This window comes from Ochotona princeps, chromosome 9 (genome assembly GCF_030435755.1).
Source record: "Ochotona princeps isolate mOchPri1 chromosome 9, mOchPri1.hap1, whole genome shotgun sequence".
NCBI classification, from domain to species: Eukaryota; Metazoa; Chordata; class Mammalia; order Lagomorpha; family Ochotonidae; genus Ochotona; species Ochotona princeps.
The window spans coordinates 53,979,136-53,997,355 of record NC_080840.1 but is presented as its reverse complement, the minus strand read 5'-3'; the positions used below and the strand labels follow the sequence as shown (position 1 = coordinate 53,997,355).

Below are 18,220 nucleotides of genomic sequence, written 5' to 3'. Positions count from 1 at the left end.
TCTCAGGAGATGTGATCCTGTTGGTCTGTGAGTCATACTGGGGTGGCAAGGCCTGATTGATACTCAAACCCCATATAAGGAAAGAGGTTACAGTTGGGCTTCAATCCATATCCTACCATTTAACTAACTTGAACAAGTCCCGTAACTCCTATAGGCCAAAGTTTCTTACTTGTGAATGAGATTAACCATGCAAAAACAGGATACAGTTATGTTAACTCATAACTAGCAAAGTAATTGATTTGACATCTTATCTGTAAACTACATAAGAAAGTAAATTCCAGCATTTGGAATTAGGCATGCGCATAGCGGGAGATAGAAAAACCAAAGCAGCCTACCTTCTACTTTGCAGTCAAAGGCATCCCCAGCTTCCTCTGCAGGGGATTTGCAGTTAGACTTTTGCAGATCCTCTTGAGCACTCTCAATGCTGTTATAAACCCATTGAATGGAGTCTTGCTGGAAAGGGAAGGCAAAGAAACCTCAGTGTGACCCCTACAGCACCTGCAGATTTTATTTTCCTGTTGCAGAAGGTTTGCTGTCTTATTTATTCTTCTAGTGTGTATAAAAATAAAGATACTTAAAAAAATCAACATCAAACACTCACAGAAAGTCAATAAAACCTACAGCTTAATAATTTTTTAAGCTTAAATATTTTATCTTCAAAACATGGTATTTTATGTAAATCCTATCTTCCAAGGAACATGCTTTAAATAGAATATATTTGCAAATTTCTCATCTTCCTTAAATGCCTCAAGCACATCTTAAAAGGAATTATAAATCATATCTTGAAATAAACAAATGCTGCAGTTTTACAATGAATCAATTATCTATAATTATACTAATCCTTTAAATGCTCTAACAGTCACATACATTTAAATACATTTATTGCTTTTGTAAATCAAACTGTTATAAAAACTAGAAAATTATTCATTTTTGAATCCCCAAGTCATGTAAATCTTTTAATCTTTCCATATTAAAATTCATCCTATATTTAATTGAAACAGTATTCCCAGTCTTAAATGAAACAAGAGAGATGAAAAAGCCAGTAAATAAATGCTTAAAGGGTAGCCTTTACATTTTCTTGGATAAACAAGTGAGATAAATAAAACCAAATCATATTGAAGTACAGTGTGTACTGGCCACTTTTCTAGTGATTATTATATTGCTGTAAATTATTAAAATGCTCATTAATAGTAGATAATTCAAATATTTCTTGGTCACCTGTTGTGACCCCCAATTCCTCACAGCCCCTGCTATCCACACCAGCATAGTTTCCTCCTTCACTGGCCCTAGGCACAGCTAACATAACTTGATTGTTCCAACAGGATGCTAGCAGGCACCATCCAAATAGAAGGTTTACCACTGGTAATAATCACTCTTCAAATCCAGACACCACGCAGAAAGGAAAACCCTGCTGGGGGGCTGGAAAGGGAGGTAGGAGGGCAAGGATCTGGAGGACGACCTGCCACAGGGAACCAAGGCATCCAGTCAGATCCCAGTACCAGACATCCTCCTTGGGAACTTCACAGGAATGCCACGGTCAGCCCCAGAACCAAGAATAATGATCCATCAGTACTGCTTAATCACGTCACTAAGTTTTAGACTGCTCATTTTTGTGGCAACGATTCCTGAAAGAGCGTGTTACTCAGGTGTGTGTGTGTGTGTGTGTGTGTGTGTGTGTGTGTGTGTGTTTTGGATTGTTTTTGCCGATTTACTACTTTTCATAATCATTTTACCAACCAACATGTCTCTAAAGTGGCAGTCAGGGAAAAGTGAAAAGGAATGGAACTCAAATCAATCTGGCTACCTGTAAAAAGTCTCAAAGAGCAACAGTTTTGATAACCTCAGCAAATTTTTAAAAATGAATTCAGGGGCTGGGTGTGGTAGCCTAGTGGCTAAAGTCTTCACCTTGCATGCACCAGGATCCCATAAAGACACTGGTTCTAACCCCAGCAGTCCCACTTCTCATTTAGCTCCCTGTGTGTGGTCGGGGAGGGCAGCTGAGGATGACCCAAAGCCTTGGGACCCTCTACCCATGTGGGAGACCTGGAGGAGGCACCTGGCTCCTGGCTTTGGATCAGCTCATCTCAGGCTGTTGCAGCCACTTGGGAAGTAAATCAGCAGATGGAAGATCTTCCTCTCTGTCTCTCCTCCTCTCTGTATATATTACTTTGCAAAAACTATAAATACATCTTTAAAAAATGCATTCAATAATAAAGTACAAGAAAAATGTGCTAAGCTACTACCAACTAGAATGACTTACAAATTGTGGTAAATTTCAATTTGTGATACTAGTTCTGACCACATTAAGAAAATCTGATAAGTATTTTCATGCATGATATCTACTCTGGTTATGAGAAAATAAATGTTCAAGTTCCTGTTTTGGAGGCAAAATCATATTTCAAACCCATAAAAAACATCACTAACAAGGGCAGGAAAAAATACAAGACCACTTCTAGTTGATCACACAGAGAATTTGCTTGCATAGTCTAATATTCACTTTTTTCCTCATGAGATGATAACTTTTGCTTATAAAATAGAACTTAATTTTTTCTATAGCACTTCTGGATTAAAACACAGTGCCTAAAATTAAAGAACAGAATCATGTTATGTAAATGGAAACAAAAATCCATCAAAATCCTAAAACCGCCATGCACATTTTTTTAATTTTTCAGAAAATGCTTGTAATTAACAGTGCATTTACAAGGTATGCACGCAGTAACACAATGAGCATTGAACATTCTAAAGCAATCATAAGAAAATAGTTCAAACTATTGGATTTCATCTTGATAAACTTTTCTTGCAAATATGAAATATCTCAGTGTACCTATTTATTATTCAAAATCAGAGCTGAGAGAGAGTGGCAGAAACAGAGAGCCCTCCATCCACTGGTTCACTCCGTAGGAGGCCACTACAGCAAGACATTGGACTCACCTAAAGCTGGGAGCCAGGAACTTCTTCCGAGGCTCCCGTGTGGGTGCAGGGCCCCCAAGGACTTGGGGCATCCTCTGCTGCTTTCCCAGGCATACTAACAGGAAGCCAAATCAAAAGTGGAGCAGCTGGGACTCAACTGGCACATAACTGGGACACGGGAGACACACGTGGAGAACTCACCATTACACCATTGAGAACTTTTTAAACCAATAATAGTACTGTCACAATAAAACAGTCATTTAAACACAATTATAATAATCCAGTTAAAACAATCATTATGAGATCTACAGTGCTGTTCAAATTTGAACTTAGAAAACATCACAATCTCTGGCACTATCCCACAGTGCCCCTCAGGTCTTCTAAGCAAACACCCAATCAGATCCAGGTGAGCTGCAGAGCTGTTTACCTTCGTGGGTCGCCTGTATTTCCTGCAGGCTGTCACATGGGCAATGACGCTGGCATGTGTCTCTTTGCTGACATTGATTCCATTCACCTTGATGATGCACTGTCCCGGATGAAGGCCAGCTGCTGCGGCCACAGTTCCTTCAAATAGGAAAGGGAAAATTGACAATAACTAAATTCAGGCATAATATCATTCTTATGACATACACAACAGCATCATTTTTTTAAGACGGTTGATTCTCTTTTTCCTTTCTTCAGCTACACATTAGTCATTCAGTAGCATGTTATTTAACCTCATGGTGTTGTAAAGTTCTTTTTTCTTCCTGTTGTTGAGTTTGTTTTGTGGCTTTTCATTTAATACAGTGTATAGTAACTGCGTGATGGAGACGATAATATCTAATAGCATATTATTTAACTTCATGGCATTGTAAATTTCTATTTTTCTTCCTGTTGTTGATTTTTGTATTGCAGCTTTTTATTGCAGGGAATGTATAGTAACTGTGTAATGGAAACTATCATATCCAGATGTGAGGATACAATGCAGTATGCATCTCTACTTCCAGACTAAAGATGGACTCCCGATGAAACTGTTTACTATATGTTGACAATAGGATGCTGGACTCTCTGCCATTGTCCATGCCTGCAAAGATGGACATATGAGTGTGTCTGAAAAACTATACTATAGTAATGATACAGGGGAACCCCGTGAGGGGGTGGGGATTGGGCAGGGGATAAGGGACATTCCAGGGCCTATGGAATTGTATCATAAAATGATAATTTTTTTTTAAAAAAGGCGAAAAAAAGAAGTACATTTCCCTACTATAAAAATGTTTGAAGGAAGATTGCAAAGGGAGTTTAATAATCCTTATCAGTTATTTTCCCTTTTACATGTCTCGTCAATCCAATTTTCTACATATATATATATATTACGGCAAAAGACAATGCCAGAAACATGTGCCACATTTATCTTTCTTTATAAAATCTCTAAGTAATGACATAGCACTAACTTTGTTTTTCAAATTCCAACAATTTAATATTAACATGAAATAAACTGTTGTAAAAAAATCACATCAATTAATAAGTGATAAGTGAAATACATTTTCTCAAAAAAAAAAAAAAGAGTTCAGAATATGCGCAAAGGGCCAGGAACCAGAGATTTTGTGGAAAATAAAATCAATCAGGTAACATCAACTGCTCAGTGACTCTGCTTATATTACATATAGATAAACGGATATTAACTTATCCTACTTACTTGAGAGGCAGAGAGAGACAGAGAGACAACTAAAGAGAAAGGAGGCAGGACAGTGGACAGAGAGAGAAACGGGAAAACCTCCCATCTGCTGGCTCACTCCCCAAATGTTTATAAAAGCTGCACAAGGCCAACACGGAACACAGAAATTCAATCCACCTCTCCCCCATGAAAAATTATTCACCTTATGAATCCCCAAGTCATGTAACTCTTTTGGTCTTCCTGGATTATATATCATTCTATATTTTAATTAGGACAGTATTTGCAGACTTTAGAGAAATAAGAGGTGAAGTAGCCACTGAATAAATACCTAAAGTGAAGTTTTTCTTTAAGGTTTACGTTTTTCTTGGATAAGAAAACCAAGAAAATCTGTCTACTCCCAGGATGCACAGTAGCAGAAAGCGGAAACCAGGAGAGGAGCTGAAACTTGGCCATGAGCTCTTGCCTGTGGACTGCAGGCAACCTCGGCAGCGTTTTAACTAAGCCAAATGACATCCTGAGTGCAAGCGTCTCATGGCTACAATTATGTAAGATATGTTTCCTGGTGAAATTTTTTTTCCCATGATTGGGAAACACTTGAAGGAATTATACAACAATGGGTTATAAAACCTACTGATCATTCTTAAACCTGAAAATCTGAATTACTAGAAATTTACACCCAAGAGTACCAATGAGCAATCTTAATATTACATACTTAGCTAAATCGAAGCACGCAGAAGTTTGAGATTGAAGAGTCAAATCTTTTTTTTTTTTTAATTATTTTCATTTGATCGACAGAGTTACCAAGAGATGAGGGAAGAAAAGGGAGACATTTTTTCATCCACTGGTTCACCTTCCAAAAGACCACAACTTCCAGCCTTGGCTAATAAGCCAGTAGGCAGCACTTTCTTCCATGTTTCCTATGTGGTTGGCAGAAGCACAGGACTTGAACTTTGGCTGCCTTTCCCAGGTCATTAGCAGGGAATTGATTTGGAAGAGGAGCAGGCAGGGCTAGAACTGGTGGCTACATGGGATACCAGCATTACAGGTAGCATCTTAACTTGCTATATCACAATGTTACCCTCCCCCTTTTTCTAAAATGAAATTTTAAGCAATAATAATATACCAAAGCATTTTTGAAACTTTCAAAGATTATTGATTCTTGTATGTACTATCATTCAGTAAATACAGTGAAAACAAGACCAATGAGATAAAATTATTACAGGATCATGCACATTTTAAACATATTCCTGACCTGTAAAGAGTATCCAAAATATTCTGGCAATCTGTTTCCCATGCACACTTAAGGATTTTTTTTTTTTACAGAAAAAGATTTATAGATTTATTTGAAAGGCAGGGACAGGAGACAGAGAAAACCAGAGAGAAGAAAAGAGGGAGAAAGATATCTTTTATCTGTTAGTTTGCTACCTAGACAAGCATAATGTCTAGAGTTGGGCCAGTCCAAAGTTAGGAGCCATAAGATTCTTCCAAACCTCCCATGTGGGTTCAGGAATCCAGCTAATTGGGCCACCTTTCACTGCTTTCCCAAGAGGTTTATCATGGAGCTGTGTCGGAAGTAGAGTATCCAAGACTCAAACTTGCATCCATATGGGATGCCAGTATTAGTCAGCTATGCCACAATACCTGCCCTGCAACATTTCTTACCCCTTCCTACTGCATGCACAACCGATGGACCAAATCCTCGGATCTGGAATCCAAGCCCATCAGCTGAATCTGGGATTTTCACTGTCCTAGAATGAATTGGAAAATAGAGGCATTCTTAATTTCAAATGACTCCATGTTACAATTGGTTAAAAATATATTCATTCATCCCTTCCATCCTTCTGTCCACAAATTCATATTGAGGGTTTACTGTGTGAAAGACATTGAGTTAGAAACCCCTGGAGATGAATAGGGTTTCTTAGTCTCATAAGGCATGTAGTAGGCATGTGCTATACAATTTCCAAACTGAATGAAGACTTGCAAAGCATAACTTCAACAGGAACACACTCTGAGGCCACACAAACCTTACCATGAATTCACACTCAGTCATGTGGGCGGATGGCTAACTTGGATAAATTCCTGAAATCATTTAGCAACATTTCACAGAAACATAACACCATTAAAATCTGCTCTACATGGTGCTGGTGGGGCTGAAAAGAGATACTGTTGATAAACCACTCTGTTCTTGGATATAAGCTATTCAGCTATTTAACAACACAACAGCTTCTTTCATTAGTTTCCTGTTAACACAAATGAAATCAGTACCCTGTGGAAAAAAAATTTATAAAAGTTTATATAAAAGAACAGAGTTAATGTTTTTCTACCTGTCAGGAACCTCATCAAAGAATACCAATAAAGAACTGGTTATAAAGAGTAGATCTGTCAAACATGACTTCAAAATAATTTAAGAATATCATTAATGCCTTTTCTATGCAGTCAGATTTTCAAAGGATAATACATCAAAAGGTAAATTTGAAAAGAAAAGGAGTCTATCCAATGAACTCCCAAGGAAAAAAAATATGAAGGGATGGGGATTGTGAGTCAGCTGTCATGAAAAACCAATGAAGGATGTTCAATTTGTCACCCATAAATGAGATACTCCACAGAAGGAAGCCAGCAATCAGACAGCAACAATGAAAAGCAGAGAACACAAGATAAGATGGATCATCATAACAATAAAAATGAATATAATAAATTGCAGTAGAGAGCAAATACAAATGAACACAATGTAATAAATTTTGATGGATAACACTTGATGCTCAAGAACCAAGCGTTTTACAAAAGATGAATTAGGAAATAATTAAGTAGGAAATAAATGTTGTCACCGCTTCAAGGGCACTGTAGCTAGTAGAGTATAAAGTTAAGAACAGAAGGACCTACCTACAGTTTATGAAACAGCTATTGGAGAGGGTTTGCACAAGACTGTCTGCCTAGAACAACAGCTATAGACTGCATTTAGGCCAGCAGGCAATGGTTGCTACCGAAACTTCATACATGACCTAGGATGTCCACAGAATTCATTTACCCTTCAAACTCCCTCCAATACCTTCTGGAGTACAGAACTGCATCCATTTCCTTGGAACAGCACATAGGTACTAATGAATGTCACAGTGATTTTCAATTTTACTGAAAATCAGAAATAACTAAGTGAAAATTTGAAATAGCTCAATATTCTGATTGGGGGGAGACAATAACAGAGTTGAATCATGCTTTTAGATTTGAATGATAATTTACGTTCACTAAAATAACTTCAGCTTTCAGGCCATGAATGATGCTTGCTCTTTAATTATGAGCAATTCAAGGCAGCCTCTCCAACCTTCCTAAACAAAATCATTATTCTGCTATAATCTTCTAGAAGGCCATTACATTATTTTTTCCTGTATTAAACTGTACAGAACATCATGAGATGTTTTTGATCAAAACAATGGGACTCCTTAATAGGTTGAACACTTTCAAATATGTTTCCCTAGTGGAAACACAAGAAACTATTAAAAGAATGACATTTACACAAAAGAATGCTTTATTTCTTGCAGAAAATAAATGTAATAAATTATCTACTATACACATTTGAAAAGTTCCATGGTATTCTCTTGCATTTACCTCTCATTTATTGACACTTTCCTTTCAAGACATGTTGCTACTTAAATTACCCAAACACTATTACAAGAAAATATGAGACTGGTTTCACAGTATCCATATGCTAGAATAATGGCATAATGGAAGAGTTATAAATTTCAAACAAATTAAAAAGAAGAAATAAGTAGGCCATCTTCAAGGAAGTTTTCAAAGGAATGCAAATATGTGCCGATGTAATAAAAGAAAAAAAGTAATGGAGTGTAATAAATCAGAAAATGCATGAGAGTATCCTATCTAACATCACTGGATATTGTGGGATGAACAATTTGCTTTCCACAAACCTACATTTATTTAGTGTTCTTGGGAGCTTCACAGCAAAGGTATTCGTATCCCCATTTTAAGGATAAGGACATCAAAGTTACACACTTAGCAAGTATTGGAAGAGAGGCATGAACCTGGCATCTCATATTCTAGATTTTGTGCAACAAACACTTAGGGAAGAGTGTGAAGACAAAGCTCCCGACTCTGCTGTCCCAGAAACTAACTCGAGGACCCAGGATTTGCCTCTGGTTACTTAGTCTTGAGACTGAGGACCTCCAAGTCTCCCATTCTGAAATTTCTACGCCTGGGGGGATTACATCAGAGAGCCATAGGAGCAGCCTTTCACCACTATCAATGACTGCTCTGAAATAGGACTCTTCTCAGTCCATCTTCCCTTCCAATGTCCCCAAAACAGCAGCAGGGAGGTATCCAGGTAATCTATCCTAGGTATATTTGAAAAAAGGAAAAAGTGCTAATAATTGTGGTTCTTTGCTGCCCTCTAGCCCAGCTTTCCTAAATTAATAGCTTCAGTGAGACACGCTTTCCTAAGCTGGTCACAGAAGCTAAAGCATCTTTCTTAATGACTTAACACTGTGGTAAACATAGACTTATACTAGGAAATCTAGCATTATACATTACAATTTAACTCAAGGAATGCAGTGCTCCCTGCTACTCTGAACATATAATGTATATATTATATACATAATAAATAATGCAAGGAAGGAATATTATACATACTTGTCAATATTTATATGAGTAGCTAAAATAATCTTTCATTTTTGAAATGATAACCTCAATTTATCTTAAAATTAATGATATTATTCATCACCCTCAATAACTGCTCTCAGTAGATTTTTAAGAAATTTTGATATAATCATAGCATTTTAAGACATTATGCTAAGCAACCTATTATCTCAATTGGTCAACTGGATAAACAACCATGGCACATCAGATAAATGAATACCAGATGGCAGATGGAAATGATTTGCAGAACATCCAGTGTCCTTCAAGCATATGATTAATATTTTAATGAAAAAAATCACAAAAGCAGTATATAAAACATGATTCAATGCTATAAAATATATGACTATGTATATGTTTAATACTTTAAAAAATTTAAATTGCTATTTGTGGATCATATGATTATAAGAAAAATGTTTTCTTTTAGAATAATTATATTCTCTAAATTTTAATATACATGAATATTTTTCTAATGATTGCTAAATACTAGATGATAGGATACTTCAAAAACTCGTGAAAAATACACATTGTGAGAAATTATGCAGGTGCTTCAAAACCTTTAGCACTAAAATACATGTGTGTTTTATTTCAATTTTCCTTGAATTTGTAAAGTATTCTTGTAAACACATTAAAAGATAGATGAGAGATATTTTTAAAGCAACTGGCATATTACTGAGTACATATAAGCATGGAATCTTTCTGTCTTGATCCCACCTGGAAATATCCATTAATCAGTTCAAGCTAATTAACTCATAGCACCAGAAATTCTTAGTTTTATATATTTTTCTATGTAGCTCTATGTAGAGCTACGAAGAGAAGGGGCTGGAGAGGATGAACTGTTTTCCTATCTAATGGTCCACTCCTAAAATGACCACAATGGCCAGGGCTGCAGCAAGTTCAAGCCGGAAGCCTTAACTCCATCCTGGAGTTCCACATGCAAGGCAGGGACCCAAGCTGCCTTCCAGGGTACATTAGCAAGAGCTAGATGGGCAGCTGAACAGCGAGGACTCAAACTGTCACACACATGAGATGCCGGCAAACGCAGACATTCAACTTGTTCTAGCACAACGCCAGTCTCAAATGTGCAGTTCTTTACTCTCCAGTGTCCTGCTGACTTTTCTTACTGAGTTACATGCAGGCTACCCAAGAGCAAGGAAATTTAGGTATCCCAACAGCGTTATTTCTCCTTAAATACCTAATTTAGCAAGCATGACAAAGAAAGCAGTTCTCTGGGCCCGGCAGTGTGGCCTAGCGGCTGAAGTCCTCACCTTGAACGCCCCGGGATCCCATATGGGCGCCGGTTCTAATCCCGGCAGCTCCACTTCCCATCCAGCTCCCTGCTTGTGGCATGGGAAAGCAGTCGAGGACGGCCCAAAGATTTGGGACCCTGCACCCGCGTGGGAGACCCGGAAGAGGTTCCTGGTTCCCGGCTTCGGATCGGCGCACACCGGCCGTTGCGGCTCACTTGGGGAGTGAATTATCGGATGGAAGATCTTCCTCTCTGTCTCTCCTCCTCTCTGTATATCTGACTTTGTAGTGAAATAAATCTTTAAAAATAAAAAGCAGTTCTCTTTATCATCTAAAGACAAGTATTAGTCATGTTGATGAAATTCAAATGTTCCAAAAAATTAATATGCTTCATTATAAACATTTACTTAGATATTTCTATTTCACACATTGATAGGTAATTCTTTCATCAAAACTCAGCATGAATCAATACAACTTACTCCCTTGGCTTTGTGCTCACAAGCACTCGCAGAGGCTTTCTGCTATTTAAGCATGATTTCAGAAAGCAATCCACTTCATCAAAAGGTCTCATGAAAACCAGGTCACCATTAATGGCAAAGATCTTTTTCCCAACTTCCATGCCAGCCATCTAATAGAGAGATTGCAAAAAAAAAAATCAAATTATATGTAAACAAGAAATCTATTTCATGAAATTGGAATCTGAAAATGTTCAGAATTTACACACTTTAACGCATCTGCAATGGTTGTATACAAACTCTACAAATTCACAAATCAGAATGTGAATGACTTAACAAAGCTATCTTTCTCTTTGACCTAGTTTTAAATTTGATCACACAGCTTTACTGAATTTTTTTCCATTTCCTTCTTTGCAATGACATGACAATCCTCCTGTGATTATTTTTTCTATTGTATTTCACAGTTATTTTTTCTTACTTCACTCTTTTTACCACAAACAATAGGTGACCTTTTAAAAAGTCAGAAAGCAAGAGAGAGAGAGAAATAGAACCATAGACAAGTCATTTCTTTCCCTGCTTCATTCACAACATCCAGGCCTGGATCGCCTGAAGTTAGGAGCCTGGAGCCCAAATGGAATCTTGCATGTGGCGGGCACAGAATCCCTAATCTGAGCCATCAACTGTTGCATACCAGGCTACACATCAGCAGGAAGCCAGAGCTGGAAGTGGAGCCTAGCCATGAACTCAGCTTCCTGCAATGCGGACTGTAGCATCCTGAGAAGCATCTCTATTGCTGCAATCAACTATCCTCTCTGAATATTTTAATTTATATTCAATTAATTCAAACAGTTTCAACTTGTGTGCGTATACATACAGATATTGACTACCAGCAAATACGCATGTGTAGCCTGATGCTGACCTTAATATCTCTGATGCAGAGTACAGAAGCGACATGGTATCCGAGAGAGAACTCTGACAACACAGGGCTGCTCAAGTGCAAAATGCTGAGAAGAGGACAAGGAAGCCAGTGCCCCAGCATGCCTATCACAGCATGCTCCTTAACCAGCAGTCCTGCCCATAGACTACCTGCTGACTTAGTTGTCAGCTAAATAATGAAGACCACCTAGTAGGCCCTTCATCAGGAGCAGAGCCAAGGAAGCTGTGCCCTGTGAACATCCTCCAAACACGTCAAAGAGAAACATTTCCTTCTCATAGAAAATCAGTAAAGGTGTTTATTCGTTGGCCAGGTCCACTGACAACATGAGATTTTGTTTGAAATTAGTTTGCTAGAGGGAAACATTTGTCTTTATTTTGTGTTTTGCTAAAAGATACAAACCACTAACTTTAAATAAATTCAAGCTACAAACTAGGTTTCATGAATTCTCATGTGCCCTAGGAAAGATCTAAATGTGGAGACATTTATTTGAATATTATGTGTCTTACAAGTTGTAAGATGATAGTACTTCAAAAACTGAAAGAGTTTCAAAAATTTCACACTTGGGCTATATCATGGGACTTCATTAGGACATAATAAATCTTTTTATTTTCTTTTTGGTTCGTTGTTGTATTCCCAGAACTTGGAACACAGACCAGCATATAATATGCATTAAATAAATATGTGTGATGGAATGAGATTTCTTTGTTTACAAGGTGTGTGAAGTGAAACAGTTTCAAACAGTGTTGATTTCATGAGAAAATAAATCGAAGCATGTGTTTCACTGTTGGGAGTTATATCCAAAAACATGTTGATCAAAGGTGGCAGTAAATTGGAAGGCAGAGCCCTTGATGGCACAAAACAATTATCTCAATTATCTGTAGTACAGTCCAACATTATACGGCACCCAAAGGGCTCCAGGTTGGAGTCATTGATTAGAGAAGCCCCAGAGACTCAGAAGGGGCCACTTAGCTACCTATGAAGTAAAGAAGCTCACAGTTAGAGGTTTCAGCTTTCACACTATCCTACCCTCATAGCCCTCTGTTATCCCTGAATGCTCACACTTGGGCTAGACAGCAAGCTTTCTTACTTGTCATGGATATTATCTTCAGTAAATACACTGGAAAGATCAATTTCAATTTATTTGGAACTTCTATATCAATTCGCAAGAAAATTCTTAATTTATATTACCTCAGCATTAGATCCCCTTTCTACCAGCTTTATTATTGGAACTTTATTTTTGTCTTCTAGTCCAAAGCCATAGCTGCCTTCATTAGATTTGATCTGAAAAGCAAAAACATTACCATTATTGATGAAACAAGAGTAAAAAGATATCAAAGAAAATGAGTTGTTAAAACACAGCACCACCAAGAATGCTGGCGAACTTTCCTGCTGATTTCCAAGCAAGGAGAAAATTTAATTTAATAAACTTACCAACAATGACTTGGCTATGACATTCTCCACAACTTTTAAATCATGCTTCATAAGCCGGTGCTTCATATTTGACCCTTCCATTTCTTCATCCGCAAAAAAACGGAAAAGTAGTGGCTCATCTTTGAATTCGCTTTTTTCAAGGACTACAGAAACAGAATTAACACAAAAACCAGTCATTAATTAATACAAAAATCAAAGTCATTTTTGCACATCTGGATGCTTTTGGTAAATAAATTTCTACGCATACCTCAACTTCCTTTCCTAGGACAAGTCACATTCACAAAAATTCCTAGGGTTTTCTCTATCTTTAATTCCAAAGCAGTAATGTCTTTAAACATGGCTTAAAGAATTTTGAATTTCTAAACTAACTAGTGTTGTTTTTGATTTTAACATTTTTGTACTTAACCAAGTCTGTCACTTTTCAGATTAAAATCAAAATACAAATATTAAAATGAGAGGCCAATGTTATGACATATGAGTTAAGCCGCTGTCTGGAATGGCAACATTCCATGTGGGCACTGGTTCACATCCCAGATCCTGCACTTTCCAGAACTCAATCCTGTTCCCTGCTAATAGTTCTGGGATAGCAGCAAATGATGGCCCAATTCTGGGGCCCCAGTATCCATGCAAAACCCATCTTCTGTGTTTGGTCTGGCTCAACTGTAGCCACTATAGCTATTTGGTGTTGAACCGGTGGATGGAAGAGTTCTCTCTCTCTCCTTCTCTCTCCAAAAAGCATGTAAATACAAAGAAATGAAGGAAGTGTTGTGGGGCAACAAAATTCATTTGGTAACGTTGGCATTCCATAACAAACTGCTGGTTTCAGTCCGACTACTCTGCTTCAGGTCTAGCAGAAAGGCAGAATATACTTCAAGGACTTAGCCTCCTGCTACCCATTTAGGAGATCAGAATGGAGTTCCTGGCTCCTGGAGGCGGCCTGGCATAGGTCTGACTATTGCAAATATTTGGAAAGTGAAAGAGCAGATAGAAGAACTCCATGTCTGTCTCTACCTCTCTTTCTGTCTCTCTTTCAGATGAATAACTGAATAAATGCCTGATGCTTTCCAACTTGCAATAAAGACCTTCAGCATGTCTTTAATATTCTGCACAATCATGGGAAAACGCAAATGAGTGAAGTGCTGTCCTTTTATGTGTAAATAATTCCCTGTGGTCACTTTCAAGTGTCTTCTGAATGTGCTTCTACCTCCTACAAACTCTTAGTACTCCATGTGAAATCAAACAAACTTGAATAATCCTATTTCTGCAAAAGTCAATGTTTTTATTCTCAATATGCAAATGCTACTATTTTATCTCCAAATCCCCTAGAGACTCCTGGCACGCATTAGTGATAAAAGGTTTATGATTTTGTAGCTTTAGTTTAAAATAAACCTTCATAGGGCCCAGCGGCGTGGCCTAGTGGCTAAAGTCCTCACCTTGAACGCCCCGGGATCCCATATGGGTGCCGGTTCTAATCCCGGCAGCTCCACTTCCCATCCAGCTCCCTGCTTGTGGCCTGGGAAAGCAGTCGAGGACGGCCCAATGCATTGGGACCCTGCAACCGTGTGGGAGACCAGGAAGAGGTTCCTGGTTCCCGGCTTCGGATCAGCGCAGCACCAGCCATTGTGGTCACTTGGGGAGTGAACCATCAGACGGAAAATCTTCCTCTCTGTCTCTCCTCCTCTCCTCCTCTCTGTATGTCTGACTTTGTAATGAAAATAAATAAATCTTTAAAAAAAAATTTAAAAAATAAACCTTCATAATAGTAGGAAGAGTAACCTGAAACTTAGAACAATGCTTAAGAAAAGAGGTCTCCTCCATTTCTCATTCCTCTGCCCTTCAATAATTCAGAGTGTACTTGCTGGGACAGGTTGACACCTTGAAAGATTTACAGGGAAGACAGCGGTCCCAAGGCAGAGCAGAGAGCATCAGCCTTCGTGAGGACACAGCTTGTTCTCACACCCCAGAGACTGATTCTCAGTGTGACATTGAGAAAGTTACTGAAAACCTCTCAGCTTTTATTCTCAACTATAAAGTAGCAGCAATAAAATCTCCATAATGTTGTATAAGGCTAAGATGAGGTAATACACACAAGTACTGGACAATTTTAAGTAACCAAAAAAGTCCCCTAATTTATTTCATTATTTTATCACAACTCAACAAACAGTTGTTGACCAGATGGATGAGCATATTTTGAATGGAAAGACTGCCTGGCAACATGAGTCTACAAATAAAATTATCCATTATGAATTAAAACCAGGTCATCATTGACAATAGAAATAATGGATTTTGGATTGAGTTATTCATGCACTTAGTTTTCCAAAGTTCACAATCCATAGTCTGTCAAAAGCAGCAAGACAGGCCACAAAACAACACAGGCATGTGTCAGGACAACTGTACTTCTCTGACAAATCTTGTTTGGAAAACTGACTTAACTGCAAGTTTGGCCATAAATGTTTAGAGAAATGATAGCTCAGAGATACTTTACCTGCAAAGATGCAAATAACCTGAATTTTCAGTTTCATTATATCATTTCAGTAATCTAAAGCGTGACTATGTTCGCTCACTCCATGTTTGGTTTTTAAGGACTCTTAAAGTTCATCAGAACCCACACAGGGATCCAGAAAGAGTGAAACTGGATGGCTCTCCAAGAAAAACATAGCTAGACAGTGCCAAAATAGCTGTAATTTTTGCTTTATTCTTTCCTTCACTAAAACGTAATAATAATTCCTTGGAAATAACTGAAAAAATGGGCATAATTCCTATCAAAAACATTTATAAGCATCTTATATTAATAATCAAAAAGACCGGGTTTACATACTCTATCAATAGAAGAGAAAAAATAAATCTTTCTACTTTCAGTAGTTCAAGGGATTTGTAAAACATTGAAAGAGATTAATTTTCAATGGCTAAAAAGACTCCATTCGTTTTTTCAGGAACCTGTAATTTTGTCCAAAGTAATCTGGAAAACATTTCCCTAAAAAATGCAAATATTCTACAATATGTGCTCTCGTTCACTCATTCAAACACACCTTCAGAAAACCATGAAACTAATTCATAACAGTCTCCCAGTGAACTAGTTAATACACCTCAGTAATCTCATGTTGGGTTTTCTGCCTTTGTTTATACCTACAATGCCATGGTTCATGTGGGCAGCCGGATGTTGAATTTGTAACTGTTGCTGGAATGTGGCAAAATGTTGCATGTGCTTACTGCTGTAATAATATTGGCTGGGAGGGAGGAGGGATAATGGGAGGGGAAAGTGAAGAAGAAGAGGGAGGTGAGGAAAGGGGTAATCCCTATACCTATAAAACTGCACTACGGAAAATATTAAAACCAATTTCAATAATAGTTTCAAAGAGATAAATGAACTGAAACAAAAAAAAAAGCAACAAAGGTGGTACTGAAGCCATTGCTTCTCTGGAGTCAGGACAGTGTAGGAAAATCAGAAGGAAGCCATGACCATTGGTGAGAAGTAGCAATTTGACACAAAAATGACACCAGCAATGAAACAGCAAGGATGAAGTCATGCTGACCTCTGGGAGCACTGAGATACTGTGAGGTCCCTAAGGAAAAGTAAACAGTGAAATACATCTGTATGCTACCAAGCAGAAACTTCCTACCGTGGTGCATGAATCCATTGTCACAGAGTCCAGTGCCAAAAATCATTGCCTCTTCTCTGGTACGGCAATCCCCCTGTCAATTAAAAAAAATTACTGTATGACATAAAAGGCAAAGACAGACTTGGTTCCAGCGTTACCACCTGAGCCATCCCCAACATGGCACAAACAGAAAACCATTCATGTGTTGTACCATGCATGGCTTCATAAGACACAATGGAACTCGTTACTATAAAGCATTCACTTGATTATGAAAACATTTTCTTTTGACATTAAGGAAAAAAAATAAGCAAAACTAATGAGGCAAAAAAAATTTGTTTTTTAAATAGAAAACCACTGTTCCTCAAGAGTACATGCCAGGGCTTTAATCACTGATCAAAATTTCAATTTTATTCATACACATTGCTTTGGTTATTCTGTATGTTAGGAAGTATGGTATGTGTACATCATGGGATACTACTCAACTATAAAAAAGAACAGGATTAGCCCAACGTGGTAACCTAGTGGTTAAAATCCTTGCATGTGCCAGGATCTCATATGGATGCCGGTTTGTGTCCCTGGAGCCCTGCTTCCCATCCAGTTCCATGCTTGTGGCCTGGGAAAGCAGTAGGACAACCAAAGTCTTGGGACCCTGCACCAACGTGGGAGACCCAGAGGTTGCTCCTGGCTGCTGGCTTCGGATCAGCACAACTTTAGCTGATGCAGCCACTTGGGGAGTACACCAGTGGATGGAAGATCTTTCTGTCTCTCCTTCCCTCCATAAATCTGACTTCCCAGTAAAAATTATTAATTAATTAATTTTTTTAAACAAGAATGGGATCCTTTCTTTTGCATCAAAAATGGATGTCACTGAAAATTATTATGCTTAGTGAAATATGCCAGCCCCAAAAAGACAAATTATGTTTTCCTTGATTTGTGATTCTGCCATACAGAAAAAATCCTTTATCAAACGTAAAAATATGTAATGAAACTTTACTTTTATTATAAATGAGTTTATTCTCTTATTTCTTCTATCCCTATTATGTAATAGGAAATAGCCTGTTACTGAACAAAACAACAAATCAAGCTAAATAAAAATCTTTGTGCATGGTCTTGGTGACTAACCTCCATTCCAACACGTGGCCTTGCTTTTCAAAGACACATAAAGTCATCTATTGATTTTTGGTGATTTCCAAGATTTTAAGAGTGAACTGTTTAGCTAAACCAGCAAATGCAGGCTTTTTATTCACTCTCTTGCCAAAAAGTAATCATGTCATGTAACTGAATCCAACAACATAGCCCAAAGCAAACCTTCCTTTATGGTTTTGATCTAGGAAGCATCTGTAACTCA

At 37.9% G+C, this 18,220-nt stretch overlaps 1 protein-coding gene across 1 annotated transcript in view; it reads right to left on the bottom strand.

Annotated features, from left to right (window-relative positions):
* PREX2 (phosphatidylinositol-3,4,5-trisphosphate dependent Rac exchange factor 2) overlaps positions 1-18,220 on the bottom strand; it is a 261,658-nt gene that overhangs the window by 124,491 nt on the left and 118,947 nt on the right. The window contains exons 15-21 of the mRNA XM_058668713.1: positions 16,894-16,966; positions 13,274-13,416; positions 13,031-13,123; positions 10,930-11,078; positions 6,227-6,312; positions 3,338-3,474; positions 336-453 (exon numbers count right to left, since the gene is read on the bottom strand). Coding sequence (XP_058524696.1) covers positions 336-453; positions 3,338-3,474; positions 6,227-6,312; positions 10,930-11,078; positions 13,031-13,123; positions 13,274-13,416; positions 16,894-16,966 — 799 coding nt within the window. The remainder of the gene's footprint in view (positions 1-335; positions 454-3,337; positions 3,475-6,226; positions 6,313-10,929; positions 11,079-13,030; positions 13,124-13,273; positions 13,417-16,893; positions 16,967-18,220) is intronic.